This window comes from Cinclus cinclus, chromosome 14 (assembly GCF_963662255.1).
Source record: "Cinclus cinclus chromosome 14, bCinCin1.1, whole genome shotgun sequence".
Classification (NCBI taxonomy): domain Eukaryota; kingdom Metazoa; phylum Chordata; class Aves; order Passeriformes; family Cinclidae; genus Cinclus; species Cinclus cinclus.
The window spans coordinates 20,299,206-20,326,237 of NC_085059.1; the positions used below are offsets into that span (position 1 = coordinate 20,299,206).

Sequence of the window (27,032 nt, forward strand, 5' to 3'; positions counted from 1 at the left end):
TGGAGAGAAGCCAAAGGCTAAGAGCAGTAACATTTAGCTTTATATATTCCTGCAACTAAACCAGGATTAATTAGACCAGACAACACTAACGCCTCCCCAGCTCCCTCTGCGGGCTGGCACTCGCTCCCAGCCTGTAATTTCCCATGTGAAAAAGGTTAATTCAGAATTAGTATCTCTTTGTAATAAGCTTTCAGGGCTAAATTAGCCCAATTGCAATGAACCTGTGGTTTCAGGGTCCAGCTGCAGATCTTTCTCTTCGCTCCCTAATCAGAAAGAAACCTCCCTCACATTCCACAGCTGCATCCTATATAAGGGATGGGGGCTCAGGCTTTCTTGTTTTTCCTTGAATACTTGAGGGGAGTTTTTTCTTTTTTTTTCTTTTTTTTTTCTTCTCTCCCTTTTTGATCCGTAGCCCTCAAGAACATGGAGAGCACTTGGAGGATTTGTGTGTGTTTGTACTGCTGCTTGTCCTGGCTCTCTGCTGGTACCCAGTGCTCCCCCCGTTCCAGGGGCAGAGGGGGCTCTGAGGAGCCCCCCGGGTTTTTGGCAGCTCCTGATGATGCTGCCAGCCAGCTCAGTGCGGTGCTGCAGCCACCCCAAGGCAGGGGACCGGCCCCTACCCTCCTGCCCTCCCTGCTCAGGGTGCTGCAGCACCGCGGCTCCCGGGGCTGGCACAGCGAGGTGCCACGGCTGCAGCCGGACTCCAGGGCCCTTCGGTACATGAAGAGGCTGTACAGGATGTCTGCCACCAGGGAGGGCATCCCCAAGGCGCAGCGAGGCCGCCTCTATAACACGGTGCGGCTCTTCACCCCGTGCTGGGAATGCGAGCACGGCCACCTGGGGAAAGGTAGGTGTGCAGTGCCTGGGCTGGGGAGGTTACTCGGGGTTTCTATGTGTTCTGTGCTGGCAGCACCAGATAAGAATACTTCCTTTCTTTAGAGCTGCTGCTATTTTAGTCCTGGAGGCTCTTCTCCTAAACTGTGGGAGTTTTTCGTAGCCTACTTCTCCTTGAATGGCATTAGGCACAGACTTCACAGGCTGGGGAACACCGCACAAGTGGTATGTACAAGGCACGCTGAGGCTTCGGGCTGACTCATCTCCTCGTGAGTCAGAAAGAGCCACAAACAGATCTAAGTGAAATAAGAGAAGTGTAAAGAGCATTGAGGCATAATGGGCAGCACATTTCCTTCTACAGCCCATCTTGATGTTGCTTTTTTTCAAAAAAACCCACAGCATTGGTATGAGACTTGTACCAAACTGCCAGAGACTCCTCTCCTTGCCTGGTACATTTGCTAGAAAGGAATCATGACCAGAACCTGAAGGGAAGAATAGAATTACTTGCAAATCAGGCTCAGAACTGGGATGGTTAGGCACCCTGTAACTTATGGTGCTTCCATGGCTTCCTTAAATGTGGGCTGATCACAACAGCACCTAGAAATCCCTGCCTGTTAATCCTACTGAGGTGACCTAAGTTCTCCTGACTCAGATTTTTCACTAGAAAGACAGATAAACACAAGCATTGCACTGCTGCACAGGAACAGCCCTTTGAGGTGCAGTTCATGGTTTGTATCATCTGGAGTGTTAAGTTCCTGTTACCCCACACCAGCACTAGAGAGACAACAGCTGACTTCCTCCTGTGCTGGTTCTTTTAAAGAAATGAATCCTAATAAGTGTTAAAATCAGGGGTTTTCTTTGGTTTGTTTTAATTTCTTAAATTTTAACTCTTATGTCCCTGACCAAAGTAGAAATTTCATGTAGTAAATGCAAGGGAGGTAATCTAAATTGTCTTCTTTTGCTGCTGGAAAGTTTTTATTTATCTACTACAACAGTATTTATGTCTAGGTGGAAAAACAAGACACACTAACACTACAGGAATCTGTTTCCCTTCCCAGGAAATGTTCACTCGGTGGATTTACTCTTCAACTTGGATCGTGTTACTGCTCTGGAGCACTTACTCAAGTCTGTCTTGCTCTATTCCTTTGACACATCTGTTCCCATTTCCTCTTCCATTACCTGCATATGCCATTTATCCTTTAAGGAACATGATTTTTCCAGCCAAGTTTGTCCCAGCATTTCCCACTCTCTCGCTTTTAGCCTGCACTTTGACGTTAGGAAACGCAAATGGGTGGAAATGGATGTGACTTCTTTCCTCCAGCCTCTGATTGCTATGAACAGAAGGAACGTCCATATGGCTCTGAACTTCACTTGTGTGATGGGCGACCCACAGCAGAGCACGAAACTGGAAAACGCCGTAAATGTGACACTGGCTCCCCCTTCCCTTCTGCTGTATCTCAATGACACCAGTGAGCAAGCTCATCACCGGGGGAGCTCACCGGGGCACGGCAGGAAAAGCAGCAGCCCGCCCGTGGATGCTCCAAAGGGTGGCAAAGGACAAGGCAACCCCCAGGGTAGAAGGGCCTCTCGCCAGCGAAGGAATGAGAACCCAAAAGCGACCCCGGCCGCTTCACCTCATAACCCGAGCGAGTACCTGAAGCAGTTTGTGTTCCCTCAGCACGAGTGCAAGCTGCACAACTTCCGCCTGAGCTTCAGCCAGCTGCGCTGGGACCGCTGGATCATCGCCCCGCACAGGTACAGCCCCCAGTTCTGCCAGGGCGACTGTCCCCGCGCCCTGGGCCAGCGCTACGGCTCCCCCGTGCACACCATGGTGCAGACCCTCATCTACGAGCGCCTGGACCCCTCGGTGCCCCGGCCCTCGTGCGTGCCGGCCGCCTACAGCCCGCTGAGCGTGCTGACCATCGAGCCCGACGGCTCCATCGCCTACAAGGAGTACGAGGACATGATCGCCACCGAGTGCACCTGCCGGTAGCGGGGACTCTGCTCCACCTTGGGTGGCTCTGCACTCTCGAACACGGCTTTTATTTGTGTGTTTTCTCAAGATCTGTAGGTACGGTTGACTGGAGTGGCGTTGCCGTGACTCCGGGAGATTGGGATTTAGCACGGGAGGGGTTCACATCAGAGCACTGGTTTTTGTACTCACTCAGCCTTTCTAGAATGTGCAACTAAATGTAATTAGTGTCTTTTTATCGGGAGAATTTTGCATTTGAGATGGGGGAAAGGTTTCAACTACTAAATGTCTATTTTTAAGCTGCTTTATTACAGACTAAAAAAAAAAATAAATGGCTATCACACATACCCTGACATGCAGTGCCTGCTACTCTGCCTCTACAGAAACCTTGTGTGTGGCATCTCCAGGAAGAGAAGAAAAGTCTTTAATGCTAGAATTACTTCTTTTTCATTCTCTCTCCCTACCACACTCCAGCTCTTCCAAGCAGGATGACAAAACCCTTCCTCACAGTTCTGTAAATAGTTAGCAGGTTGTTTTTTTTGCTTTTCTTCTGTTGCACTCTTTGGGCTCTCTCAGCTAAAAGAAGAGTAAGAGTTTAAGGGCAACTGTGGGTCATTTTTGAACACTTAAATCAAGGCACTATTTTGGTAACAATTGGCATCAGGTGAGGCTGACTTAGATTCAAGAACCAGGAGCAGCTGTCCAAGGGGTGAGGGCAGAGGATTGTCCACTGGAGCCACACTGGCATCTGAAGTAGGAAGAATTGTTTCAAAAGCTTAATCCCCACAAAGGGCTTCCAAAAGCCTTAAATGTGTTGATGGAAATGCTGTTCAACATTCTGAAATGTGGGGCCACAGCTTTGTTTCTTCTCACAATGAAACTGTAGGTAACAAGTGCCTCAATTCTAGATGCTTTTGCACCAAATTTTTACTGTAATTGATTTATTATTTATTTTCTCCTCCTAGACTTGGGGTTCATGCACAAAACCTCTCAGCTTTAGTGGGGATTTTTCTTGTTTATTTGTGTGTTTGTTTGTTAATTAAAAGCTGGGGAGCAGCACTATCTTGTCAAACTTGTTCAGAACATCCTTTGACATTGACTTGCTAATGGATTAATAAACAAATGCTGTAACTTTCTGCACTTAGCCACTCAAGCAGTGCCTACCTCACATCCTGAGCAATTTCAGAGGCTGGGAATTCAGCCTGGCAGGGCAGGCACTGCTCCTTGGTGTCACATAAAACCATCCTGGTCCCAGCACTGAGTTTAGATTGTATCACTGCTGCTCATTCCTTCAAACTCTGGGAATTTGGCTTTGCTCACCTGCCACAGAAGAGAATAAATGGAATTGTGTCCTGAGACAAATCCTTCTAATTATGGTGAAATGTCTTATGTAGTCCAATATATATTCTAATATTCCATTAAGGGGGATAATCTTCACTATAGTCTGATAATTCAAATAGTAATGTTAAATATGTATAATATACTGTAATAATTCCAATAATGGTGACTTTATCTAATACGTTCTAATAATAATTCCAGCAATGCTGAAGATGTTTAGCACACTCAAACAAATCCAATATATTGCAATATTGGTTTAAATACTTGCAAATATGTCTAGTATATCATAATGACCCAAATAAAGTTGAAAATGTCTAAGACAGTCTACTACTTCTACTATAATTCAAGTAATGGTGAAAATGTCTAATATTCTTACCATTCTCATCTATTCTAATAATAATTCTAACAGTGTTAAATATTACTAACAATTCTAATAATTCTATCTCCTAATAATTTCAATTAGTGGAAAGTGATTAATTATAGTAATTCTAATAATTATCCATTAATGTGGAAGCTGATGTATTGTTATACTTCTAATATATTCTAATTACAGTTGCAGTAATGTTGAAGATGTCTATATATTTGAGTAATAATTTGAGTAAGTTTGATGTTGAACATATGCTATAATTCAAATAATATGGATTATGTCTAATATAGTCCAATAGTAATTTCAGTTACGTGGTAGAGGTTTCATACATTCTAATAATGATTCCAATATTGTTTACTATGCTTGCTGTGGGACGGGGTGTGTGGGTATTTTTAAAACGACTTTAAAAGTCTTTTCCAGCACAAACTATTCCACGGTTTTCTCCTTCAGACACTCCTGCTGTTCATCAGAACCCCACAACCACCACAGAAAAGCGGGGTTTTTTTTTCTACATTATATATATTTCATCAGACCACACAATCACCACACAAAAGCAGGGTTGTTTTTTTTTTTCTCCATTATATATTTTTCATCGGACCCCACAAAAGCGGGGATCTTTTTCTACAGTATATATTTTTTCATCAGACCCCACACTCACCCCACAAAAATGGGGTTTTTTTCTCCATTATATATTTTTCACCGGAACCCCACAATCACCACACAGAAGTGTTATTTTTTTTTCTTCCATCACATATTTTTCATGGGACCCCACAGTCGCCACACAAAAGTGATATTTTATATTTTCCCCATTATTTATTTCTTCCCGCGCTGAGGCACCGCCCCCCCATCATGGCGCAGGCGCCTCGCGTGCCCCCCGCTCCCTCAGGGCAGGGCCCGTTTATGGCGCACATCATTTATTACAAAGCGCCCGCTAAAACACGATTTAGTAGAACTGTGATTTATCACGCGCATCTTTCGTCGCCTCTACCATTAAATACAAACGGCAAGCGCTGCTCGCGGTGCCCCGGAAGGCGTCGCTGGGGCAGTTCCGGGGCGGGCGGCGGCCATTGCGCGGTGACCGAGGGGACAGCGCGGTGGCCATGGGGAAACACTTCGGGAACCTGGCGCGGGTGCGCCATGTCATCACCTACAGCTTGTCTCCCTTCGAGCAGCAGGCCTTCCCCAATGTGGTGTCCCACGGCGTCCCCAATGTGGGCCGCCGCTTCGCCTCCCAGGTGTTGAAGGTGGTGCCTCGTGAGTACAGGGGGGATCCCCTCTTTTTTATACCCCCTTTGTAGTGTGCGTTTGGGGAAGGGGAGCACTGGGGCGGGGAGGGGTGTGGGGTGTTGTTTTGTCGCAGGAGGTAGGTGCTGCGTCCCCTCCGTGCGGTGTCCCCATATTGTGAAATACCCTTCTCCCAATGTTGTGAAATGCCCTTATTCCAGTGTCCCCTCCCTGCAGTGACCTTTTGTAGGTGTCCCCTCACTGCATCGTGTGCCACTTGATGGTGGCCGCAGTGTCCCCTTACTGTGAAAGTCCCGTTATTGTGAAGTGTCCTGTCACCGCATTATCCCCTCAGAGCAGCGTCCCCTCTATCCGCTGTCCCCTGACCGTGCCTGTCCTCTGTCCCTGCCAGCCTTGGCCATTGGTTACCTCATCTATTCCTGGGGGACGCAGGAGTTCGAGCGGCTCAAGAGGAAGAACCCGGCTGACTACGAGCACGACCAGTGACACGGGCGAGTGGTGACCACGAGGCTCCGGAGCTCCCTGGGGACCTGCTGTGCTTGTTCCCATTAGGAGGGGATTAACAGGGAGATAAGCCTTGGCTAATAAACTGTAACTTTGCCCCATGACTGTGTGATTTCCGTGTCTTGAGCTGCTTGAGGTGAGGAGCATCAAATCCCTTGTCTGGTTCTCTCTGTACAGGCAGATAATCAGGCTGAAGTTCCATGTGCTCGGATGTTTTTATCTTAGAGCACTTCCAGCCTTCATAATTCCTGTTTATTTGAAATATTCCTCACTATAAAGTGCAGCAAGGGCTGGTTTGAAATTGTTCCTTGTCCCCTTCATTTTTCCCATCACTGGCTGCTGCTTTTCCTCCAGCCTTGAGATCTGTGAAATACAAACACTCCCTGGTTTGGTATTGATTACAGCTGGATGGGCTGGCTGGGGGCTTGGGATTCGGGATGGACCCTGACCTCTGGCCAGAGGCTCGCTCTTCATGGGAGCAGAAGATGAAGAGGAACAGGTACAGGCTGCACCAGGAGAGGTTTCATCTCTGTGTAACAAAGGAATTTTTTCCAGTGAGAACAATCAGTCCCTGGAACAGCCTGGGGGTTTCAGGAGGTGATTGGACAGGGTGCCAGGTAACCTCCTCTGGGCTCCCTTCCCACCAACGCCTGCACCAGCTGATCTGCCAAGGTCCCTTCCAACCTGGGCTGTTCTCTGATCCTCTAATTACCTAGTTACACAAATGTTAATTGGGTGATAACTACAGTGACATCTGATCAGAGGCTGCATTAGAACCTTCTTGAAAACTGCAGGTATAAGCAAGACTATTTAAGGCCTGAAGATGATTAAAAAATCAGCTGCTGGTAAATAAAAGTTGCTTAAAAAGTGACAAATTCACCCTGTGTCTCTGAGTATAGAAACACCTTCACTGTTGGAAGCTCAGAACACGTGGCTGGTTCCTTTACCCTAATTTTTTCCTCCCAGTGTTCCACTACCTTCAGCTCCCATTCCCATGCAGAGCAACACGTTGGTGTTCCAGCTATGCTATTCCTGGAGCTGTCCTGGGGGTTTATCTTATCTGCAGGGCAGGAATGACGTTTCCCTCTGCGAGTTTCCCTCAGTGTGCTCAGGGCTGGGCTGTCAGGAAGACAGTGATGCTCAGGCTCTCACTTCAGGAAGCTGGGCTGATGCAATTTTTATAGCTCAGTGCTGGAGTATTTTGGGGTGCAGAGCGTACAAGACTGGGCTCTTGTGTTTCCTCCGAGCACAGCCTGAGGCTGGAGGCAGTAAAAGTGGCAATAAAATCAGTCAGCCAGTGCTCCCAAGCTGTGCCAAAAATATTCTGTGCTTAACTGCATTTTGGGTCACAGGTATTGCCTAGGCAGCCTAAGCAAGCGGGGAGCAACAAACTGCCTGCTGTGAGCTGGCAGAGATGTATAAAGGGAGATTTATCCCAGAAGAGACCTCAAAGCCCACCCAGTGTCACCCCTGCCACGGCAGGGACACCTTCCACTGTCCCAGGCTGCTCCCAAGTCCATCCAGCCTGGCCTGGGACACTGCCAGAGATCCAGGGGCAGCCACAGCTTCTCTGGGAAATGTGTGCCAGGGCCTCACAGGGAACAATTCCTTCCCAATATCCCATCTAACCCTGCCCTCTGGCAGTTTGAAACCATTCCCCCTTATCTGTCACTGTGTGCCTGTATTAAAGTCCCTGTCCCTGAGATGTTTCATTCAGAACCTGGTGTCCTGCTCACGGTGCCTCTGAGCCCCGCAGAGCTGGGTGGCCTCAGTGACAGCCCCTGTGAAGCTCTGCCTTGGCAGCACGGTCCCCGTGTGTTGTCCCAGCAGCTGCCCGGGGCTCTCACGAGGTCCCTGCTCACAGACGGCTGAACTGTGCCTGGCCCAGGGGCCAGACGAAGGCAAACAGAGGGGCAGCGGCACCGCGGCCACGCCGGCCCTGGGGCAGGGTCAGCCCCGCGGGGTCAGCCTGGAGGGACAGGGACAGGGGCAGCGCGGAGCTGCTCCACCTGCAGCCTGCGGCTACCCTCCCACCCATCCCAAACCTTCCCAGCCATCCTAACCCTGCCCTGCCATCCTGTGCCCTGCCCACCCATCCCAAACCTTCCCAGCCATCCTAACCCTGCCCTGCCATCCTGTGACCCTGCCCACCCATCCCAAACCTTCCCAGCCATCCCAACCCTGCCCTGCCATCCTGTGACCCTGCCCTGCCATCCTGTGACCCTGCCCACCCATCCCAAACCTTCCCAGCCATCCCAACCCTGCCCTGCCATCCTGTGACCCTGCCCTGCCGTCCTGTGACCCTGCCCACCCATCCCAAACCTTCCCAGCCATCCTAACCCTGCCCTGCCATCCTGTGACCCTGCCCACCCATCCCAAACCTTCCCAGCCATCCTAACCCTGCCCTGCCATCCTGTGACCCTGCCCTGCCATCCTGTGACCCTGCCCACCCATCCCAAACCTTCCCAGCCATCCCAGTCCTGCCCTGCCAACCTCCATCTCTGATACAGGCCCCATTCCAAACTGGGACAGCTCCTGCTGGACTTGAGGCACTGGGATTTCTACCCATGGACATTGCAGAATGTGAACAAGGTGCTTAAAAAGTTTTCACTCATTTATTTCTGCTGTCCTTTGGGCAATTTTTAGAAGTGGCAACAGAGCAACATTTTGTTTCTTCTCTCAAGTCTCTGCTGTGGTGTCTTACCGGCCTGCAGGACTTTTGGCCATGGAAAGGACCAGCTCAGTTACACTCTTTCTCCCCCTCCTAGTTTCTTGCACAGAGCAGTTTTGCTGCCTGACAGGGACAGTCTGATGCTATTAGTAAGCCAGAAGGACAGACAACAATTCTGATATAAATAAATATAAATCATCACAAAGTACCAGCCTTCCCCAGCCAAGAAAGCTGAGAGATGGTGACTTACAGAGGGCTCTGCTGCTCTTCCAAATCCTGTGCTTTATGGAAGAAGTCAGGGCTCCTGCTGCTGCCTTGTCCTCCTTTGTGTTCTACACTAGTGCCTGATGGAAACAGCAGGAATTAGAACTCAGATGCATGAAAAGAAAGGACTCCATTGGAAAAAAATTGAAAAATTCCCAGCCAAATATAAATTAACTTTTAAATGCAGGTACTTGTCTACCATGATTTACTGTTCTATTTCCTTCCCTTAAGATTCAAGAAGGTGAAATAATGAAAATTTTGCTTCCTCCTCCCAGAGAAGCAAAACAAATAGGGCAGAGGAAGGTGTGTAAGAACCATCCTAGGATGGGAATGATCAAATAGTGATTATAGACTGTTCTGGGAAGGTTTTTCTTTTAACCCCAGTGAAATTTGGGCTAAGGGCTAATCATCTGACATCACAGCATTATCTAAATCTAAGTCACTTGCACTCCACGCTGGCACTTGTGCCTTCATATTAAGCAATCAAAGAAATAGAGCCTGTGACATCCAGATCTCTATTTACAATTTAGCCAAAACACAGTTCATTATACAATTACTACTTTATAAAGTATTTGCTTGAATTAAAAGTGTGTTCCATTCTGACACAAGCTGCAAGGTAGTGCAATCTCAGATGTCTTGACCTGACAGATGTGGGAGCCAGACAGAACCACAGCATGATTTGGGTTGGAAAGGCCCTTTAAGCTCTTGCAGTTCCCCCCACCTTCACTAGCCCAGGTTGCTCCGAGCCCCATCCAAGGAGATCCACAAGATCCCACAGGTGAGGAGCCATGAGACACAAACACCAGCACAAGCACAGGGGTGTAAGCAGACGGCAGAGGAGATGAGCTCTGCTCACACCTTTCTCTGCTACTGCAATCTCACTCCACAATGGAAAAACTGAAGCTTCCTCTCAATGACAAAGAGCACCTCCACTCCCATGGGAGCTGCTGGCATTTTTGGAAGCCTGATGGTGAGTGACACAGTTTGGGGGTAGAGATGGCTCATCCAGGGAAACAGTCTGCACATGAAACAGCTCCAGATGAGCCCTGAGCAGCCTCTTCCATTATCTACATAGAGATGATTATCTTTGACACCTTTGGATTCCTGGGGGAAGAGCTCTGGGAGTTATCACACATTTTACATTTCCAAACCCAGCTGGAAAGTGTTACACCTGCTTTTTGAGCACCATGTGCCTGGAAATAAAGGTTAAGCAACTTCCTTACGGTTCTTTCATGCACCAAGAGCAAGAAACAAATCAAAAGCACAACTCTCTGCTCCAAATCAGCTTGGCAAGACAACCCTTACCCCTGCTTGGCAAACTCACAGCTACTGAAGCTAAATTAAGCTTTTGATCTCGACCATAATAATGTGGGCCAGCCCCACTTTTGCTTACAAATAGACCATGGAGTTCTGGTAACATCTTAGGAGGGCTTAAAAAAAATGGAACAGTTGGCACAAGGGGTCAGCACAACTGACCAGACAAAGTACAAGTGGAAGGGGAGTAAATCATTAGCTTGAGATAGGCCTTGAACCAGATCACTGCAGCAGATGTAGACTTAGCAATTCCCTCTTGCTCCAAAGCGAACTTTGGCCCTGTAATAACTGGCAGCTGATGCAATGATAAGAGAATGAAGTCTATAAAAATGTAGCTGCAAGCCTGGGAAGTCCTGACTGGAGTTCTTTGTGCCTCCTCCGCCCACGGCTGCTCCAAGTGACAGCTCCTGCTGGGAAGATGCACTGGTGGAAAGTGATGGCAGCCCTTCTGCTCTGCTCACTGCTGCTCAGCCAGGTAAACTGAGATCATACTGAAATAAACTATTTAAAGGGCTAATTCAAAAAACAAGGCAGTCCATAAAAGCTGTTATGTTTTGGATGGACAACTGGCAGGAGTTGAGAGGTGACAGCAGGGCTTTTTAGAGGATTCAGCATCATGAAAATGTAGTTACTGCCTAGTGGATACTGAGCTACTCTGAGCCATAGCTCAGCCAGCGATTCTACCTTCCCTCCCAAGAAGATTAAAATCATCATTAATTTTGGGAGATACTTCTTTGGGGTTGGGCTGCAAGCAAGGCTTTACCCAGCGGGTGCCGCGATCCGAAAACCAGAAAGATTTCAAGTGCTTCACTTACATGGAAGACTGTCGACCTCAGCAGCAGAACAAGGAAGTGCTGCAGCTGCCACGTGTCCTGACTGTCACCCTGCTCTGTTGCAGACCCACGGCATGTCCCTGTCCCTGTCCCTGTCCCTGAGCCAGCCCCGCAGCCCCCGGCAGCGGCGCATGACGCCCTTCTGGAGAGGGGTGTCCCTGAGACCCATCGGAGCCTCGTGCAGGGACAACAGCGAGTGCCTCACCATGCTCTGCAGGTAACCACGCTCAGAGTGCTGGCATGCAGAGGAACTTCCCACCTGGGCTCATCCAAATGGGATCCAGAGGTCACTCTGTGCATAAAAAAAGATACCAGGAATAGGGATGGGGCAACAGAGTCAGACTCTTTAGTAAGCAGAACAAACAGAACAGAGTCCAGGTGTGCAGAGTGCCAGCCCCAGTCCTTTCACTGCAACCCCAAATAACCTGGCTGGTCAAAGAGGACAGAGGGCTCCAGACAGCTTTTAGGCAATTTACAGACCTGCCCATTAATCCTTTCCTTTACAGCATGTACTAATGAAAGTGAAAAAGCTTGTATTAATATCTTACCCTAAATTAATCACTTTTGGCTGATTATTTAAGCTCATAGTTTAAAAAGCAACTGCAATATCAAAAGCTATTTAACTCTCACTAGGCGTGAGCAAATTGTCCAACCACATATAAATTGATTAGTTAAAATTATTACTTCATGACTGAAAGGTGATTTTGTATGGCACCTGTTGCACACATACACCAGCACTCAGGATAGAAAATAGTAATTTCCTACTATATGGAAATAGCAGTAATGGATAAGCATATCCTATTATTAATTAATATTATTATAAATAAGCTTAGTTTATGCTATAGATTATTAGGATAAGTAAGTGAATAGGAGAGGGTGGTTGGGCTGTTATGCTACGTTTGGAATTCTGATGGAAAGCAAAGACCAAACAATGAATCAAGACTGAACAGCTGAGGGGAGTACAGCATGCCTGAACCCAGCACTGCTGGCACAGGGGCACAAAGATGTTCCTGTGACCCCTGGCTGAGGCTGGCAGGGGCAGCCCCAGCCCTCAGAGCCTCATGATGGTTTTGTTTTTATTTTCCTCATGATGGTTTTGGTTTTACTTTGCTCCTGATGGTTTTGTTTTTATCTTCCTCATGATGGTTTTGGTTTTATTTTCCCCAGGAAAAACCGCTGCCTCCTCTCCACGGCCTCGGCGTGAGCTGTCACCAAGCACAGCCTGCACTGTTACTGCTGACCATGCTCCACACACTTGGGATGTATTTATTGACTGCTCAGGAGCTGCAAGGGCCTCGAGCAATCAGAGTATTTAATATTTCTGTCAATTGTGCTGATAGAAGGACTTCAAGGAGCTCGAGAGCATCTCCTCCCACAGCCACGCCTCTGGAGGCCTCTGGCCAAGCTCAATAAAAGGGCTCTGCATCTCCTGCTCGTTTGGTTTTTTTGTAATGCTTTCTATTATTTATTTGAAGGTGTGAATTAAAATATATATATATATTCAGCAAAGCAGCTTGGTTTTCCTTGTATCTTGAGCAAAGTGGATGGTGAGCACAGAGCTGGGGCTCAGTTCCAGCCAGACTTTGGACATTTATCCTTCCCCCTGGCAAGAGCATAAAGTAGATCAGGCCCCATCTCCCCCCAGTCTAGCTCTTATCAGTCCTCAGATAAAGGCCTGTTGGAGAAAGGGAACCAAACTGATAATACTGATAGCAATTCCAATATCCCAAATATAACCAGAGATAAGTGGAAGGAGAACTATTTACTTTTAATTACTTCTAATCAAATTTACTTAAATACATGTCCTAGACTGACTTTTGCCACTGACCTTAGCTCCAGTCTTTAAATGAATTGATCAAAATGATGTTTTGATGTGTTGGATGTCGACTTGGAGGCTGAAAGACAAAAAAAAAAAATTCAACAAATCTGGACACATGCACTGGATGCTACTTTTCTTTTGTTTCACAGAGCAACAGGATCAAGGAAAGAAAATTCTGCCTAAAAATGCACTTCCAGGGAAGAGAAGGCCCCACAAAAAAAGATACAAGCACAAGGGGTTGGAAGTTTAATACAGAAAATCTATTTGATATTTATTAAACTTAGTTTCTCCAGTTACAGTTTTGCATTGTACAAAGCATTTTAATGACACAGTAGTTAAAAAGATCTTTACAAATTGAAATGTGATACCCTTTTCTCCAAATATTTTAATTGCCATAAATTTGTTTAAAAATACACATTAAACGCATGTTTCAGACACTAAACTTTCTATAATCTCAATACCACAAAATACATAGAATATACTATACAGATGTGGAAAAAATCTAGTTAGTATATAATACTTTGCTCACCATTAACAGCTTTATTACGTGAAATGCACATACTGACTTAGAAATCCTAATTTTGAGCCCCAAAGTACCCTTTGAAATTTCAAATGTATTGCAACAAATAAAATCACAGTTTGTTTCTTTTTTTTTCCGGTTTTGGTTGAAGACAGATGCCGAAATCTTTTGATAGAAAACAAAAATGTAACACATGGACTTGTCATGTACAAAGCATAAAACAGAGACATCCCATTAGTTACTAATAGTACCTTTCTGTAGGATTAATTAGGGCTTCATTTATAAGTGACAGGTTAAAAGTTACCTCCCCTCCCCAGCCCTCCCCCAAAAGAAAAACCCCTTCTTCACCAAATAATAATTTCAAATAAGATAAAGGATTTTTAATAAATATATAAGCACTTTATCCTCCATATACAAAATTTTTTTAAAACAATTTAAAAGGGGGACCAGATACAAATGTCAGGAACTGTGCTTGGAAAGTCATGCCTGGTCCTTGGAGTAGAGTTTGGGATGTGGAATGCCAAGGCAGGGCAAGGAGCTGTGTCCTGGGACAGGGATGGAGCCTGGAGCCAGGGATGGGCACAGTGCCCCAGGGAATTGAGCTCCCAGGTGGAATAAAAGCAGGGGAGGCACAGTCCCACAACAGCCCTGCTCCCCGGGACTGCCCCAGCAGCTGGGATTGCTCCCCCAGCACATCCAGGGGCTGAGCCCAGCCCGGGAGCAGCTCCGGGGGCAGCGCTGCCCCTTCCTTCCCTTCCCTTCCCTCCCAGGGCCACCAAGCCCTGGACACAGCAGGATTCCCAGGGACGCTCCCAGCCTGGCAACCCCTCCTGGAACACTCTGCATCTGGGGGAGCTGGCAGCAAAGCTCAGGCTCCTCTCTGTCCCTCAGGATGCCCAGCACTGACCTCATTGCTCATTGGAACAGGGGTTTTCCAGAACACTGACACATCACAGGGAGAAGTTTCAACCCTGACCCAAGGATTTGTTGGAAAAGTAAAGAATTTGGAAGTTGTTTACTCCCCAATGGGTAATTCAAACTTGACTTGCTCAGGCCCTTGTGGATCTGCCTCAATGGAAACACTGCAATGACAGCAAAGATCTGTTCAGAAAATGACATTAAATACAGCAAAGGTAGTTTCTCTCACTTTCCAGCAGTTTGCCTTTTGGGCAAACTCCCTAATTCTCTGCCTACGGCTTTATTTTACTTGCCCCAGGCAAGTGCTACATCATTCCCATAAGTTCTGACTCTCTGTGTGTTGGGGCCATTCATAAATACATTTCAGGGCATTTTTTGTTACCACAGCAATCAAGCCTCAGCAATCTAAAGGAATATACATTGCACTCCTGGATAATATGCAATATTTATCACCAATAAGATGGTGACTCAGCACTCAATAAATAATATATCAATATAGTCAGTTGCACCATAATCTAAAAACAAGTATAACATATACTTTGGACAGACTGAGTCATATATATATACATATATATTAAAAGACACATACAATACAAATTGCATACTGCCATCGAAGCCAAGGAGAGCCGTCCATCTGCTCTGCTTTATGGCTGAGATTCAAATCAAAACAAAACTCTTGGGCTGGTTTACTCTGGTGTCCTGAAGATTTGTTTGGAATTATAAATGGTTTGCACCTTTATCACCTGGAACCTGCAAGTCTGAGAGCAAAGTCAAACAGCACAGATAGCTGAGCAAGCCTAGTCTGATTGAGCCATTTTCAAGATTCACCAACTGGGGCCATGATCAGCAAGGGAATTAAGATTACAGCGCTGATATGTATTGATACACATTCCCTATCCAGGGAATCATTTGGGAAGCCAGGAGTGGGGAGTCCCTCCTCAGTCACTCCTGTGACCTGCACTCCCCCTGTGGTGCTGGGAGCTGCCAAGGACAGGGACAGAGCCCTCCTAGCTTGGCAGAGGGATGGAAGCCTAGGATGTATTTGCCTTTTTTTTTTTTTTTTTTTTTTTTTGGCTATAAAATCCGCTCAAGTACAGAACTTTCCTCTTGGAAACAAGGGTCAATCCCAAATTAAGATATGAGGTTTGAACTGATCTGTTTGCACCAGCCCCAGCTGCACAAGGCATTTCCTATCCATCCCCAAGCCCCTGAGGATCCCCCGCACGGACACAACACCCGGGACAGCACTCCAGAGGATATGCCACCATGGAGTTCACCCTTCAGCTGGGACACTTCCAACCAGCTCAGGTGCACATTTTGACACGATTCAGAAAAAAGCCTTCTGGTTGTTTGAAGCCAATTTCTAAGATCCACTGCTCTAGGGATAAGCGATGCGTTTTCAAGAGGCCGATTTCACGTGACACCAAAAGGTATTTGTGGGACTCTAGTTAAGGAAAAAAAGTTCCCCGAGATGACACCATTCCTGCTGACAGCAATGGTGACTGTGCACAAAGGAGCAAGCCAAGAACAGCCACGCTGGCTAGTGCAGCACTACACACAAACCCACCCACGAATGCAACTTCTACCAAGGGATTTCTCAGCGTCAGAGGTGTGCGAGGCACTTCAGAGGAGGAAAGGAAACACAGCTGACAGTGTCCCATGCCCACGGCGGGGAGTTTGAGGGTACAGAGTTCTGTCTCCAACAGCAAAGACTAACAGAAAGGTGACCTTGCACAGTGATTCCATAAAAAGGATGCTCCGACAGACCTGGAGAGTGGAGTCAGGGAGAGCCCCAGGTCTGTTCCCCGTTTGTCAATCCGGACGTAGCAAAGCTTTTCTGGAAGTACAAAACACGCTGGGACGCAAAGGAAGCTCTACGAAGATGCAGCTACCTTGTAGTAGGTTACTAATTTGCAAAACTTCTAAACTCTTAAAGCCCATAGGACATACTGCAGTACTAAGGAGCGTAGAATTCTATTCCTTCTCTCGAGGTTGCCGTGATTTTGGCACTTAACTACACCTACACAAAAAATTTAGTGCAATAATTTTCCTGAACATGCACGTTCATATCTGGTACAGAATAAAGGGTTCAATGGGAGAGAAAACAAAGCAGCATTCCACAATCTCACTCCAAAGGATTCAGAGTTGGACTCTGGGGAAGGAGACCACCACGATGAGTCAGTTTGTGTGACAGACACCGGGACTTTGAAAAAGGAAATGGAATTTTACCCAAGTACTGCAGAAGACCACTGCATACAGTATACCTGGTCCTGCTGTAAAACATCTTGTAAACAGTTCATAAAATCTTCATCTAAAAGTAAGGCATAAGGCACACCAGACATGTTGGGGGCACTAAGCAATACCGAAAGCAGTAGCATTTGAAACCTTTTAACTCAGACAAGCACCTCATGTGGAAAGGTACTTTGGTTTGCACTCAGAGAGGGGCCACCAGCAGCTCCAGCAAGCCTGTGTGGCACCCAGCAGCCCCCTCGGGAGTGGACGTTACGTGACATGAACGGGACCTTCATTAGCACGGGGTCAAGCCAAGTTTGCCATCCATGCTGCACAGAACAGGGCTCCTGCAGGAGCAGCTCTGCTCCCACCCCACGCTGGCTGCTGCACTGCCAGCCTGTAGTGTCCATCACCCAGCAGACCCTAAGAGGACAAAATGGGCCTAGAGGTCTGCTCAAGATTCCTGGTTTCTCAGTCAATGGAAAAGATGTAAATGACGGTTCTGGTAGGAATTGAACTGCTCTTGGGTTTGGAACCACGAAGTTCTCCAATTTTTAACTGTCAAAAAGTGACAAGCACGGAAACAAAAAGAATTTGAAATGAAGAGATGCAAAAAAGCAGGAGATTGTCCTTTTCCAAAGCCTTTCCTGTTTGCATCGCACCCATCAGACTGAAGGTCATTCCTACACCACTGCCTGGACGTTACACTGAATGCAAATTACTGTAATGTTTTGTGATTGTTATAGTGTTAATCGATGGCTTGAAGCTGCCTTGGAAACAATCCAAGGCAGATCCAGCTAAATATTTTTCCATATAAATTTCTTTATAATTCATTTAAATGAAGTATCTCAATACGTAGAAGAATATCTGGAACTTTTCTATTTAGTACAAATTCTGCAATAATAAATCTGTAGTTGTCATTTATTAGTCGACTCATAGGCATTAGGCATGAGAAGTATGGTGTCCCTACTCGTTAGAACCTATTAACCCTAGTTCCTTTTACTGGCTCTACCACCACAAGACATTACAGAGTAACAAAGCTCACAAAGTACTTAAATAAAGTGTCTAGGTTTAATTTCTAAGTACTCAAAAGGGGAAATTTAGGGAAGTAGAAATAGCTAAAACCAGCCCCCAAAAGGGGCTTTTCAAAATTAAAATTAAAAAAAAAATTAAAATAAATAGAATTTAAACTGACTATTCATGTATTGTGACTGGAATTCCAAGGATCTATCCATGACAGATCAGCAAAACTACAACTTTTCTGTAGCAAATTTTCAAATATTTAAATAACTTAAACCGGGAATACTGGAGAAGTCCATGAACCAGCTGATTCGGGGTTAAACACAAAACACAAAATGAGGATGGGAGACGTGGGAAAGCATTCCTTGCTCTTAGTGTCAACTAAGCAATGTGTTATGGCAGTCTTCCTTATTGACATGACACAGTGTTGTGGAGAGGAATCAGAGGCAGCTGAAGAATGGGCTGGGCTGGGCTTCCTCACTTGGCGTCGAGGCGCAGCCAGTGCAGACCCTGCCGGGTGTAACGCACCAGCTCCGTCATGATGCTCGTGTTAAACACCAGGGGCCCCATCACCTTGTCCAGTTCAGCAAAGAACTCTAAAACAGCACAAACACAGGTTAAAGGAGCACATCTGGTAACCACATCCGACCCCGGGTCCCAGCATCGGTCGCTGGGATGGAGCAAAAGGGAAGGAGGAGAGGTGGGGGAATGGGGGAGTCAAGGAGAAAGGTCCTTCCTAATCCATTCCTTTATTCTTCTGCACAAGACTGCTTGGAAAAAACTAAACCATTGCCAGACTTCTTTTCCTCTAAAACTGGTATTTCACTAGTTGAAAATAACGAAACTACTGCCAAAAGTAGTTACTACTGCTAAAAGCAAACAACTAAACTACTTCCTTAAGGAGTCGTCACTAAAGAATTTCAGAAAGGGAAATGCATCAAGTTCCTCTTCCTAAACTCAACATTTTACAGGAAGCACAGCCAAAATTTTTATGTCACAACTCCGACATTACCTTGACAACCACAACACCCAGCCTGGTGTATCCCTGCAGCCCCAAGTGTCACTTTCCCCCTGATTTTGCAGAATTCAACGCCCATCAACAAAATCAAAGCCTGGGAGTGCAGCAGCTCCCTCTGGAGGTTTCAACCCCCCTGAGGCAGCCCTTACCTTTCTGTTCTCTTGAGAGCTGTTCTGCTTGTTCCCAGATTTCAGTGGCATAGAGGAAGTTGGAGGTGACCTGGACGTAGCTGGCAGCCATCTGATGGATGCGCTGCGGGATCGTCACCGAGGACCCGCTCCCTGAAGGGTTGGCTGCCCCGGAAGAGTAATTTCCTGAATTCCCTGGAGACAGCTTTGGAGACACTGGAGATGGCATCCCAACAGGTTTGCTGCTCACACAGAGGGGAAGATGGAATTGGAAAGGTAGAAATGCAGCAGCTTTAGACACATCAAGCTCTGAGATGTCCCCTAAGATCTGCCCACACGTGGGGTGTGTGATGGGAAAACACTCCTACTTTACACACCAAAAATCAGGATTTGCCCTACAGCCAATGAAAACCTCAAGATGGGAACTGCTGAGGATCCTCCAATACAAAACCTAATTAACAAACCTGAGCATCTTAGCATTAACAAAATCCTAAATTATATCGCTGAAATGAACCTTAAAGATGAAGAACAAAAAAATGACTGCTACCTGCTAACTCCACTTCCAGAATGTTGCATTGCATAACATTACTGCAGATAGCACAATGGAAATCTGAAGTGCCCCACCTTAAACTCACTGAATAATTTATCAAAGCTCCATTATTGGGTTGAAAAGAGCAGAAGTAATTGCTGAACTATGGAAGAGAGAATCCTGCTAGTGCCTGTAACCTCTGGCCTTGCAGCACTAATAAAGCTCTTTTTTGGGGGGAGAAATGCATTAAATTAAACACCAAAGCTCCCCGGGATAAATGACTTGTGGGTTAGTGGCACACTGCCCCTTTTTTAGCCTGACAAACCCTGCAGAGCTGCAGAACTTCCCTCCACCATGGTAATTACACAAAAAATGGATCAAAATCCATGCCCTTCAAATCAACCCAAAAGCTGCTCCCTGAGCCCCCTGGCACACAGAAAATGGAGAAAACATCCTGTAAATTCAGAAATAGAGCTAACAGCTTTTACCACTCACCTTCCCATACCAGGGGATGGTGCTTGAGAATTATTGTAGCAGTTCTGTGTGGGAAAAAGACACATTTCACCTGATTTGTGTTTATACTTGCACTAATTACATTTTATCTGGTTGTTTAACTGGTTCTTTTTAACCGATTTTTCTTTGTACTTTTACCTTCAAATCATGTTCTCAATAATATCCCATTAAACTGAAATTTATAGAAACACCCTTTTTACTGATGGCTAGGACACAAATTAAGGGGTTATTTTAGCAAAGCAAACAAGTATTGGAGTAGTCTATTGCACCTTATGGGAACAATTTTCAGGATTTTCAGCCCTTGAACAGAAAGAATCTGCTATCACAGGCATTGAACAATTAAAGCTATCCCAAATCTGAGAGATTTGGTATGTGATGAACCTGTTTTCTCTCTTTCCAGCATTGAGAGCTGGAAGCTTCAGAATCAGCTGCACAGAAATTTAGATAAATTCATGGGCAGTTTATCTAAACCCAGCCAACATCCCACTGGAAACATCCTTCTCCTTGTAGCCTACTACATTTATTAAAGAAGATCAAATTAGCAGAGTTGTCATGCCAGGACCATCAGGGTTATGGTGATTAAAGCTCTGCCCAACTTTAATACACCTTCAAGTCCAGATCTAAACAAGTGTTCACATGCAGCATTCTGAAATTGGATTTGGGAATTTTAAGTGATGTAGAGCTTCCATACCATTAGGTTTTAATGTTCTGAGAAAATACAGATGCAATTACCTTCAGATGTTCAGTCAGAGTTTTTGAGTATTTCAATGCACTTTCCTTTTTCAGTTTGAAAAGCCTCAGGTACAGCAGAGCTTGGCACCGAAGGCTGCCCAAAGACAGGAAAAAACAGTCACAATTAAAGTCAGGTTTATCTCAACTCAGTGAATTTCAAACATCTAGCAGCTGTGGTCCTGATGTTCTCTCTGCCAACTCAGCTCTCAAGTAGTAAGTAACTCAACCAGAAAATCCACAACCACCTTGAAATTCTGCAGGGAACTGGAACAGTTCAGTGTGCCTCAAGCTGGAACTAAAACTCTCAGTGATGCTGCTGCTGGGTTTGGGAGACACCACCCAGTGAATTCCTGGACAAGGGGTTCATTTACTGTTCACCTGTGCCAGGTCACCCTGAGCCCCGTCAGGGCCTTCCCTGTGCTCTCCCCTGAACCCAAGGGTTCTGCTCCTGTCCACTTCTGCCACCCCCTCAGCCTCAGGGCTCCTGCCAGTCCCCACAGTCAGTCCAAGTGGGATTTATCCCTGGCTCAGTGCTCAGGAGGCACCTTCTGCTGTCACTCTTCAATGTTGCAAAGCCTTGGCCCTTGCTGGCAACATCCCCACTTACAGTAATCAGACAGAGCTTAATTTTTGCGTACAGCCAAGTGGAAATCTCCTGTGTTTGGTTCAGGAACACCCAAGAGCTCAGTGTAAAGCAGCATTTTGTGTAAATGACAGCTGTGGAAAGCACGAGGGCACTGCAGGAGACCCCAGCACACTCACCAAAGCACTGCCAGCCTTTTGTCCGCAGCCGTCGCATCTGGGGCCAAGTAATTCTTCAGTTTCATAGTGTATCTGCAGAGAAAGGCAGCAAATCAGCCCCAAAACAAAAACCACTTCCATTTATCATTCCAAAAACACTCATGTTCTCACGAATTTCCAGTTTCAGCTGGCTCCACTGTTTTAGGAACATCCCTCAGCCCCGAATAAAGCACTGACTCAGCAGTAACCAGAATAATTCTGCTCCTCTTGGGTCATTCATTGTGGAGGGACTTGAAGCCTCAGCAGAAATCACCTCGGCCTTCCTGGAAATGCTTTAAACCCCAGCAACTGGAATGAACTGGTCACTGCTCCAGTGTTATTGGGAATGACAACAGATCTCAAAACCTAGGGGCAAAACCTCTGTCCTCCTCAAAGCTCTCTAAATCCCAGAGTTCCCCCCACCCACCTTCCCCTGCAGGAGCTCTGCAAAGCTTACTTGATTAATTCCACAGTTTCTGAATACATAGGGAACGGGGACTTGGATTCCTGAGCATTTTTCTCCAATGCATTCCCACACTCGATGAAGGACACGACAGCATCCAGGTAGTACACGGCCTTCTCAAACCTGTCCGACTGCAGGGAGGGAGGAACAGCTCAACAACAGAAAGCACAGAAGTGCAAGGAAATTCCAGCACAGCAGGGCAGGAGAATGGCAAAGGCAGCAAAGCAACCCCAGGATCAGGGGCACACACTGGGTGGCCACTGGAGATCCACTCACCAAAGCATCTGCATTATGTTTCAGCTTCTTTGCTTCCTGCAAATAATGATCAGCTGAGTAAGTCCTGCAAGAGAGGGCAGGGATTTAGGGACTGGAGCTACCCATTACACAGCCTTTTGTAACTGGAGCTTCTTAATATTGCCACCTTTCAGGGCTTTATCTGTTCTAACTCAAGCTACACCATGCTAAAACTGTTTAAAGGAATCTGTTAGATTAGTTAACTACTATGATACAATTGTTAAAAGTAGTTTCAAGTTAATTCTCTAGTTTCAGGTAATTCCTGAAACAGTATTTCAAGCAAGTCCTTAAGCAGAAAATTATTTTACATTTGGAAACATATTTTCATCTGTAAAGTGAATTTAAAGTAGTGCTTTCAGAGCAAGCTGACATCTGAACTGGCCCAACTGAAACCAAGTCTGCACAGGATGGTGAAATACTTGTTTAATTTTCTTTTCAAGGTACTTTCTGTGACAAAACTTGTGTGTAACACCTTTTGCGGAGCAAAATGCCAACTCTCCTCTGTGAGGAGCTGCCTGTGCTCGAGATCCAGAGCCCCTCAGAGGGAAAAGGAATATTCTGTCCTTACCTATCATCAAAAACGAGCTTGGCTCTCCTCGACTTCGCACTTTCCGTGGCCTGAGCAGAGGCAGGAGGGCAGCTGGAAGAATTGTTCAGGATCTTTTCCTGCCAGGGAAATCCATGCTATGATTACAAGAAGAGCATTTGTTGTACAAATTCCCCCGTGCCTTCCCCCGTTCCCTCCAGGAAGGAGAGTCTGCAGGAGCACTGGGAATAACTCAGCTCCCAGGATCACTGCAGAGGGGAGGGAGCAGCCAAAGCTTTCCAGATACACCCAGGGTCAGGAAATCCCTCCCTCCTTCCATCTCCCTGTCACTGTTTCTAAACCCTGGTTTTCTGCTCTAACAGAGATGAGGAAGATTTTGAGGAATTCTATCAACAACGCTCTGTGAATGCCTTTGCCTTGCAAAACCCACACAGGAGTAGTTACTCCTCTGAGAAAGACATGAGTAAGTACACTTGAAGTATAAAACAACAAGCATATCACAAATGAACAGCTGACTTGGGGACATTTATATTTTTTAATTCCATCACATCCATCTTCCCAATCTAAATCTCTTACAAACCATTTTCTCCACCATCTCCATAACCATGTTTTCTACCCTCCAACCATGGAGAGCCCTGTAAATTGCTGAGCTGGAGTTGAAATAATCTTTCCACAATGTCATAAAATGAGAGCTAGGCCTTCCCATCCCAGCACTGAGCATGGACTGAGCTCCTCCTGTCCTTTGAAAGCAGGACAAGTCCTGTATCTGCTCTGAGGAGACAAGAGCAGCCTCACAGTTCCATTTTCAGTGTGCTCACAGCTTTCTAGTGATGTTCTTATTAACCTCTTCAACAATGAACAGGCAGCACAGACACCAGGGGATGACTAAACCCACTCCTCTATAAACACAGAAATTTGGCAGGATAAACATTTGTATTCCATGATCTCTCCAAGCTGTCTTCTCATTTATGTCCTTCCAAGGCACTTGAGCTCTATGACAGGAATGCACATCTCAAACTGATGATGTTTTATACTGAACTGGAAATGGTTGTTTAGCTCAAACTAAAAAAAAAAAAAAAATAATAAAAAAAAAATCAAGAGGCAGGGACAGAACCAGCACTCTACCTTGGCTTCCTTGGCACTGCTGGACCCCTTCCCCTCTGTCTTCTTCTGCTTGGAAGAGGAGCTGCTCTTGCTGCCACTGCTGCTCTCCTTGCCAGGGTTGCTGCTGGATTTTAGGGATGAGGATTGACTGACTGTTCTCTTCCTGGAGCCATGTTCCTGCTTGGAATCCTTCTGCAGGGCTGGGGCAGCAGGGGAGGGCAGCAAATCCTTCTCTTTAACAGCACTTGGCTTTGAAGACCTGGAAAAGAGGAACAAATTCAGGGTTTGGGTTTCTTGCCTTAACAAACAGAACCAAAACCAAACCAAACAAAAACAATGCCTAGAACACAACACACAAAAGTTTGATTTTTAAATCTTAAACAAAACACCTTTTAATCCCCCCTGCCCCCCCAAGAATTTTACTGTCAGACCCAGCTTTGGAGAAAAGCAGAATAATCCTCTCAGTGAGTACCAAAGCCAGATTGAACTTGTTTTCACCATTTTATTTTGTTCTGACCTGAAAACACAGGCAAAACCAGACAAGTTCTAACCATAAAACCACACCCCTGCACCAGCTCTGTACAAAAACCACCCCAAACCCTCCCAATTTCAGCAGTGGGAGCCAATGCCAGCGCCAGGCTGTCTGTGCACACCAGCCAGCCAACAGCTCCAGGGAAAGATGCTCCAGATAAACCTCTGGAACCCAGGGAATGGGAAACTCACCCAGCACAGCCTTTCAGGACACTCTCACTTGGCTGCTGAGGGATGATGTTGGCTATTCCTGCCTTCCCACCATTATTATTTCTACACATTATTTCTAGAAAATCACAGTTCCATTTAATTAAATGTCTTTCAGAGAACTGCACTGGTAATCAAGCAAATACCGGAAAAAATCAAATATCAGGTAAAAAAATTAAGCTAGAAAAGGATCCATTCATTCTACAGCTGTTCCCTCACAAACAGTAAGACACTGTTTAATTCAGAAGGGGCAAACAAGAGTCGTAGCATCCAAACTGCTGAAGCTTCTCACAATTTTGTAATTCTGCAATTACTCACTGGACAGGAATATTTTCCATGACACAATTATACCAGTTCTCAGTTACTTGAACTGAAACAGATGTTTCAAAATGCAGTGGAAAAAAAACTTCATCTCTCCTGTGGATTAACACGGACCAAAAAAATCAATCAAATAAAGGCATAACAGGTGTTGCAAAAAGCACGTGGAATCCAGAAATAACATATTTAAACAATGGCACTGGTCTGTTAATTCTGGATCACTTTGCTTTGGTATCAGTCACACTTTTCTTGAACTAACAAATCAAGGAGATTCGAAGGCTAAATCCATGGATCCAAAGCTCAATGCCATCAGCTTCCCAAAGAAAGTCAGTTCAGGAGTTTATTCCCAGTTTAAAACTTACTAACCAGAGAATTACCAGATGGGGTTAATAAAGCATAGATTTTGATTTCTAGACCAAATCCAAGCCCCACTGTGTATCAGAAAACCAGGAAGGAAATATTCCCTTCACAGGAGGGGTCAGCTCACTTTGTTAAGGAGCACAATTGTCCTTGGCCAGTGTTTTTGGGGATGGAAATTGATTTCCACCAATTGCTTGTAGAAGCTCTGAAGTGAATTTGTTTGAAGGGTAAGAAAAGATGAAGTTTTAGCCATTATTTGAGGAAAACTTGGGGTGGGAGAGAGAAGAGGGGGAAGATGAGCACCATTCTCTCCACAGCCACCCTGACCTCAGGGCAGGGAAGAGCAGAGATACTCACTCCCTACTGCTGGAATTCTTGTGTCCTGAGGGAGCTTTTTCTTCCAGTTTCGTTTTCTTGCTTTCACTGGCTCTATTTTCATCCTCGTTCTGAGCAAAGCAAATGAGAAAAACATCCAGCAAAGATCCACATTTGCACATCACTGAGAGTGGCAGTATTTCATACAGAGACAGCATTCATTTCACAGTTAAATACAGACCCAAAATCATGGCCTAAAGCACCTCCACCTTAGCAAATCCTTACCAGACCCCGATATTGCAACAAAATGAAAATCCCAGTCTGGCTACTAAATTACAACCTGATAAAAGCAGCAACAGCCAAGTTGTTCATTTCAGCACAGATCAATTATAGCCATGAAATCTCAGGAAAATCTGCCAAAAGCTTTGGCAAGACCAGGAGACAGATTTGATGTTGTGGGGTCTAAAGAGGTGTCTGATGAATGCCAGGAAAGGATAAAAATCTAATCAGTCTATTAAACAGAGATGTTGAAGACTTGGTATTTATATCAATTAAATCCTCAAGTCACAGGAGGGATCAATACAGTGAGTAAGAGGGAAAACGGGACCTCACAGAATAAATCAGCTGGTAACAAACCCCAGGTTGAAACCCCAAAAGTTTTGTTTTTGTTACTGATGCTGCAACCTGAGAACTGTGATCAAGGAAACCCAGGAAATGTAGAAAAATCAAGTGGTGCCACTTGGGTTTGGAGCACAAACTTAAAAACTGCAGGGTTGGGCAAAGGGGGTCCTGTCCTTGCCTCACACAGGTTTTCATGCTCTCAGGAAGCACCAGAGTGATCTGAGGCTTCACAACATTTAACCACCACTGTTTCCTGGTATAAAGCCTAAATTTCACTGGTCTCACCAAAGCTCTCTGGTTAGGATGTGAGAGCACAGCTCTTTAATACTGTCATTCCAAACGTGTGGTTAAAGGCAAAACTGGCCAAAGAGAGAGAAGTCAGGGAATTCAGACCCACTGGAATATGTGAGTGCATTCTCAGGAACATCAGGAGTTACACAGGAACACCCTCAAAAAGTAATTGTGCACTGTACTGGTGAGAGTTATTCCCTTTCCACAAAAGCAGCTCACTTCCTCAGCCAGAGAAAAGAGGAATCTTAGTTAGGATCAGTACAGGATAAATGTGTTTGCAGCTAGTTGTCAGGGCTCCTGCACGACACTGACTTCAGCAAGTGATCAAGTTGACTTTAGTGTAACTGAAATCATCCATCTCCTCAAATGACTCTGGGCATGGTCTCCCAGAATCCTGGCACTGCAGGTATCAACAGAGTCTCCAACCACA

The 27,032-nt window shown here is 45.8% G+C and overlaps 4 protein-coding genes across 9 annotated transcripts in view; 3 read left to right on the plus strand and 1 right to left on the minus strand.

Annotated features, from left to right (window-relative positions):
• On the plus strand, window positions 1–2,827 carry GDF9 (growth differentiation factor 9). 2 transcript variants are annotated; one of them, XM_062502326.1, is made up of 2 exons: window positions 1–851; window positions 1,873–2,827. In XM_062502326.1, the coding sequence occupies exons 1-2, from the start codon at window positions 424–426 to the stop codon at window positions 2,825–2,827; spliced, it is 1,383 nt and encodes a 460-aa protein (XP_062358310.1). In that variant the 5' UTR covers window positions 1–423. The 2 variants fall into 2 exon arrangements, with proteins under 2 accessions (XP_062358310.1, XP_062358311.1); XM_062502327.1 differs by having other exon boundaries at window positions 1–847; window positions 1,893–2,827.
• A 2,196-nt stretch (window positions 2,828–5,023) lies between these two features.
• LOC134049613 (cytochrome b-c1 complex subunit 8) lies at window positions 5,024–6,361 on the plus strand. Its single transcript, XM_062502166.1, has 2 exons — window positions 5,024–5,765; window positions 6,148–6,361. The coding sequence occupies exons 1-2, from the start codon at window positions 5,612–5,614 to the stop codon at window positions 6,240–6,242; spliced, it is 249 nt and encodes an 82-aa protein (XP_062358150.1). The 5' UTR covers window positions 5,024–5,611; the 3' UTR covers window positions 6,243–6,361.
• A 4,566-nt stretch (window positions 6,362–10,927) lies between these two features.
• Window positions 10,928–12,546, plus strand: LEAP2 (liver enriched antimicrobial peptide 2). The gene is made up of 3 exons (XM_062502413.1): window positions 10,928–10,984; window positions 11,408–11,559; window positions 12,510–12,546. The coding sequence occupies exons 1-3, from the start codon at window positions 10,928–10,930 to the stop codon at window positions 12,544–12,546; spliced, it is 246 nt and encodes an 81-aa protein (XP_062358397.1).
• An 865-nt stretch (window positions 12,547–13,411) lies between these two features.
• AFF4 (ALF transcription elongation factor 4) overlaps window positions 13,412–27,032 on the minus strand; it is a 46,881-nt gene continuing 33,260 nt past the window's right edge. For 4 of the 5 annotated variants that reach the window (XM_062502409.1, XM_062502410.1, XM_062502408.1 and 1 more), the window contains 10 exons: window positions 25,733–25,821; window positions 23,981–24,218; window positions 22,877–22,974; window positions 22,291–22,354; window positions 22,009–22,145; window positions 21,534–21,605; window positions 20,772–20,865; window positions 20,022–20,065; window positions 19,019–19,239; window positions 13,412–18,447 (listed from right to left, as the gene is read on the minus strand). In XM_062502409.1, the coding sequence (XP_062358393.1) occupies window positions 18,329–18,447; window positions 19,019–19,239; window positions 20,022–20,065; window positions 20,772–20,865; window positions 21,534–21,605; window positions 22,009–22,145; window positions 22,291–22,354; window positions 22,877–22,974; window positions 23,981–24,218; window positions 25,733–25,821 (1,176 nt within the window). In that variant the 3' untranslated portion in view covers window positions 13,412–18,328. The remainder of the gene's footprint in view (window positions 18,448–19,018; window positions 19,240–20,021; window positions 20,066–20,771; window positions 20,866–21,533; window positions 21,606–22,008; window positions 22,146–22,290; window positions 22,355–22,876; window positions 22,975–23,980; window positions 24,219–25,732; window positions 25,822–27,032) is intronic. The other variant, XM_062502412.1, reaches the window with a different exon arrangement.

Bases quoted from the DNA above. Each gene is read 5' to 3' on its own strand.
- GDF9 (XM_062502326.1), top strand. From the start codon at position 424: ATGGAGAGCACTTGGAGGATTTGTGTGTGTTTGTACTGCTGCTTGTCC. The intron at 852-1,872 runs GTGTGCAGTGCC...CTAACACTACAG, and splicing joins GGCCACCTGGGGAAAGGTAG to GAATCTGTTTCCCTTCCCAG.
- LOC134049613 (XM_062502166.1), top strand. From the start codon at position 5,612: ATGGGGAAACACTTCGGGAACCTGGCGCGGGTGCGCCATGTCATCACC. The intron at 5,766-6,147 runs GTGAGTACAGGG...TGTCCCTGCCAG, and splicing joins GGTGTTGAAGGTGGTGCCTC to CCTTGGCCATTGGTTACCTC.
- LEAP2 (XM_062502413.1), top strand. From the start codon at position 10,928: ATGCACTGGTGGAAAGTGATGGCAGCCCTTCTGCTCTGCTCACTGCTG. The intron at 10,985-11,407 runs GTAAACTGAGAT...GCTCTGTTGCAG, and splicing joins GCTCACTGCTGCTCAGCCAG to ACCCACGGCATGTCCCTGTC. The intron at 11,560-12,509 runs GTAACCACGCTC...TATTTTCCCCAG, and splicing joins TGCCTCACCATGCTCTGCAG to GAAAAACCGCTGCCTCCTCT.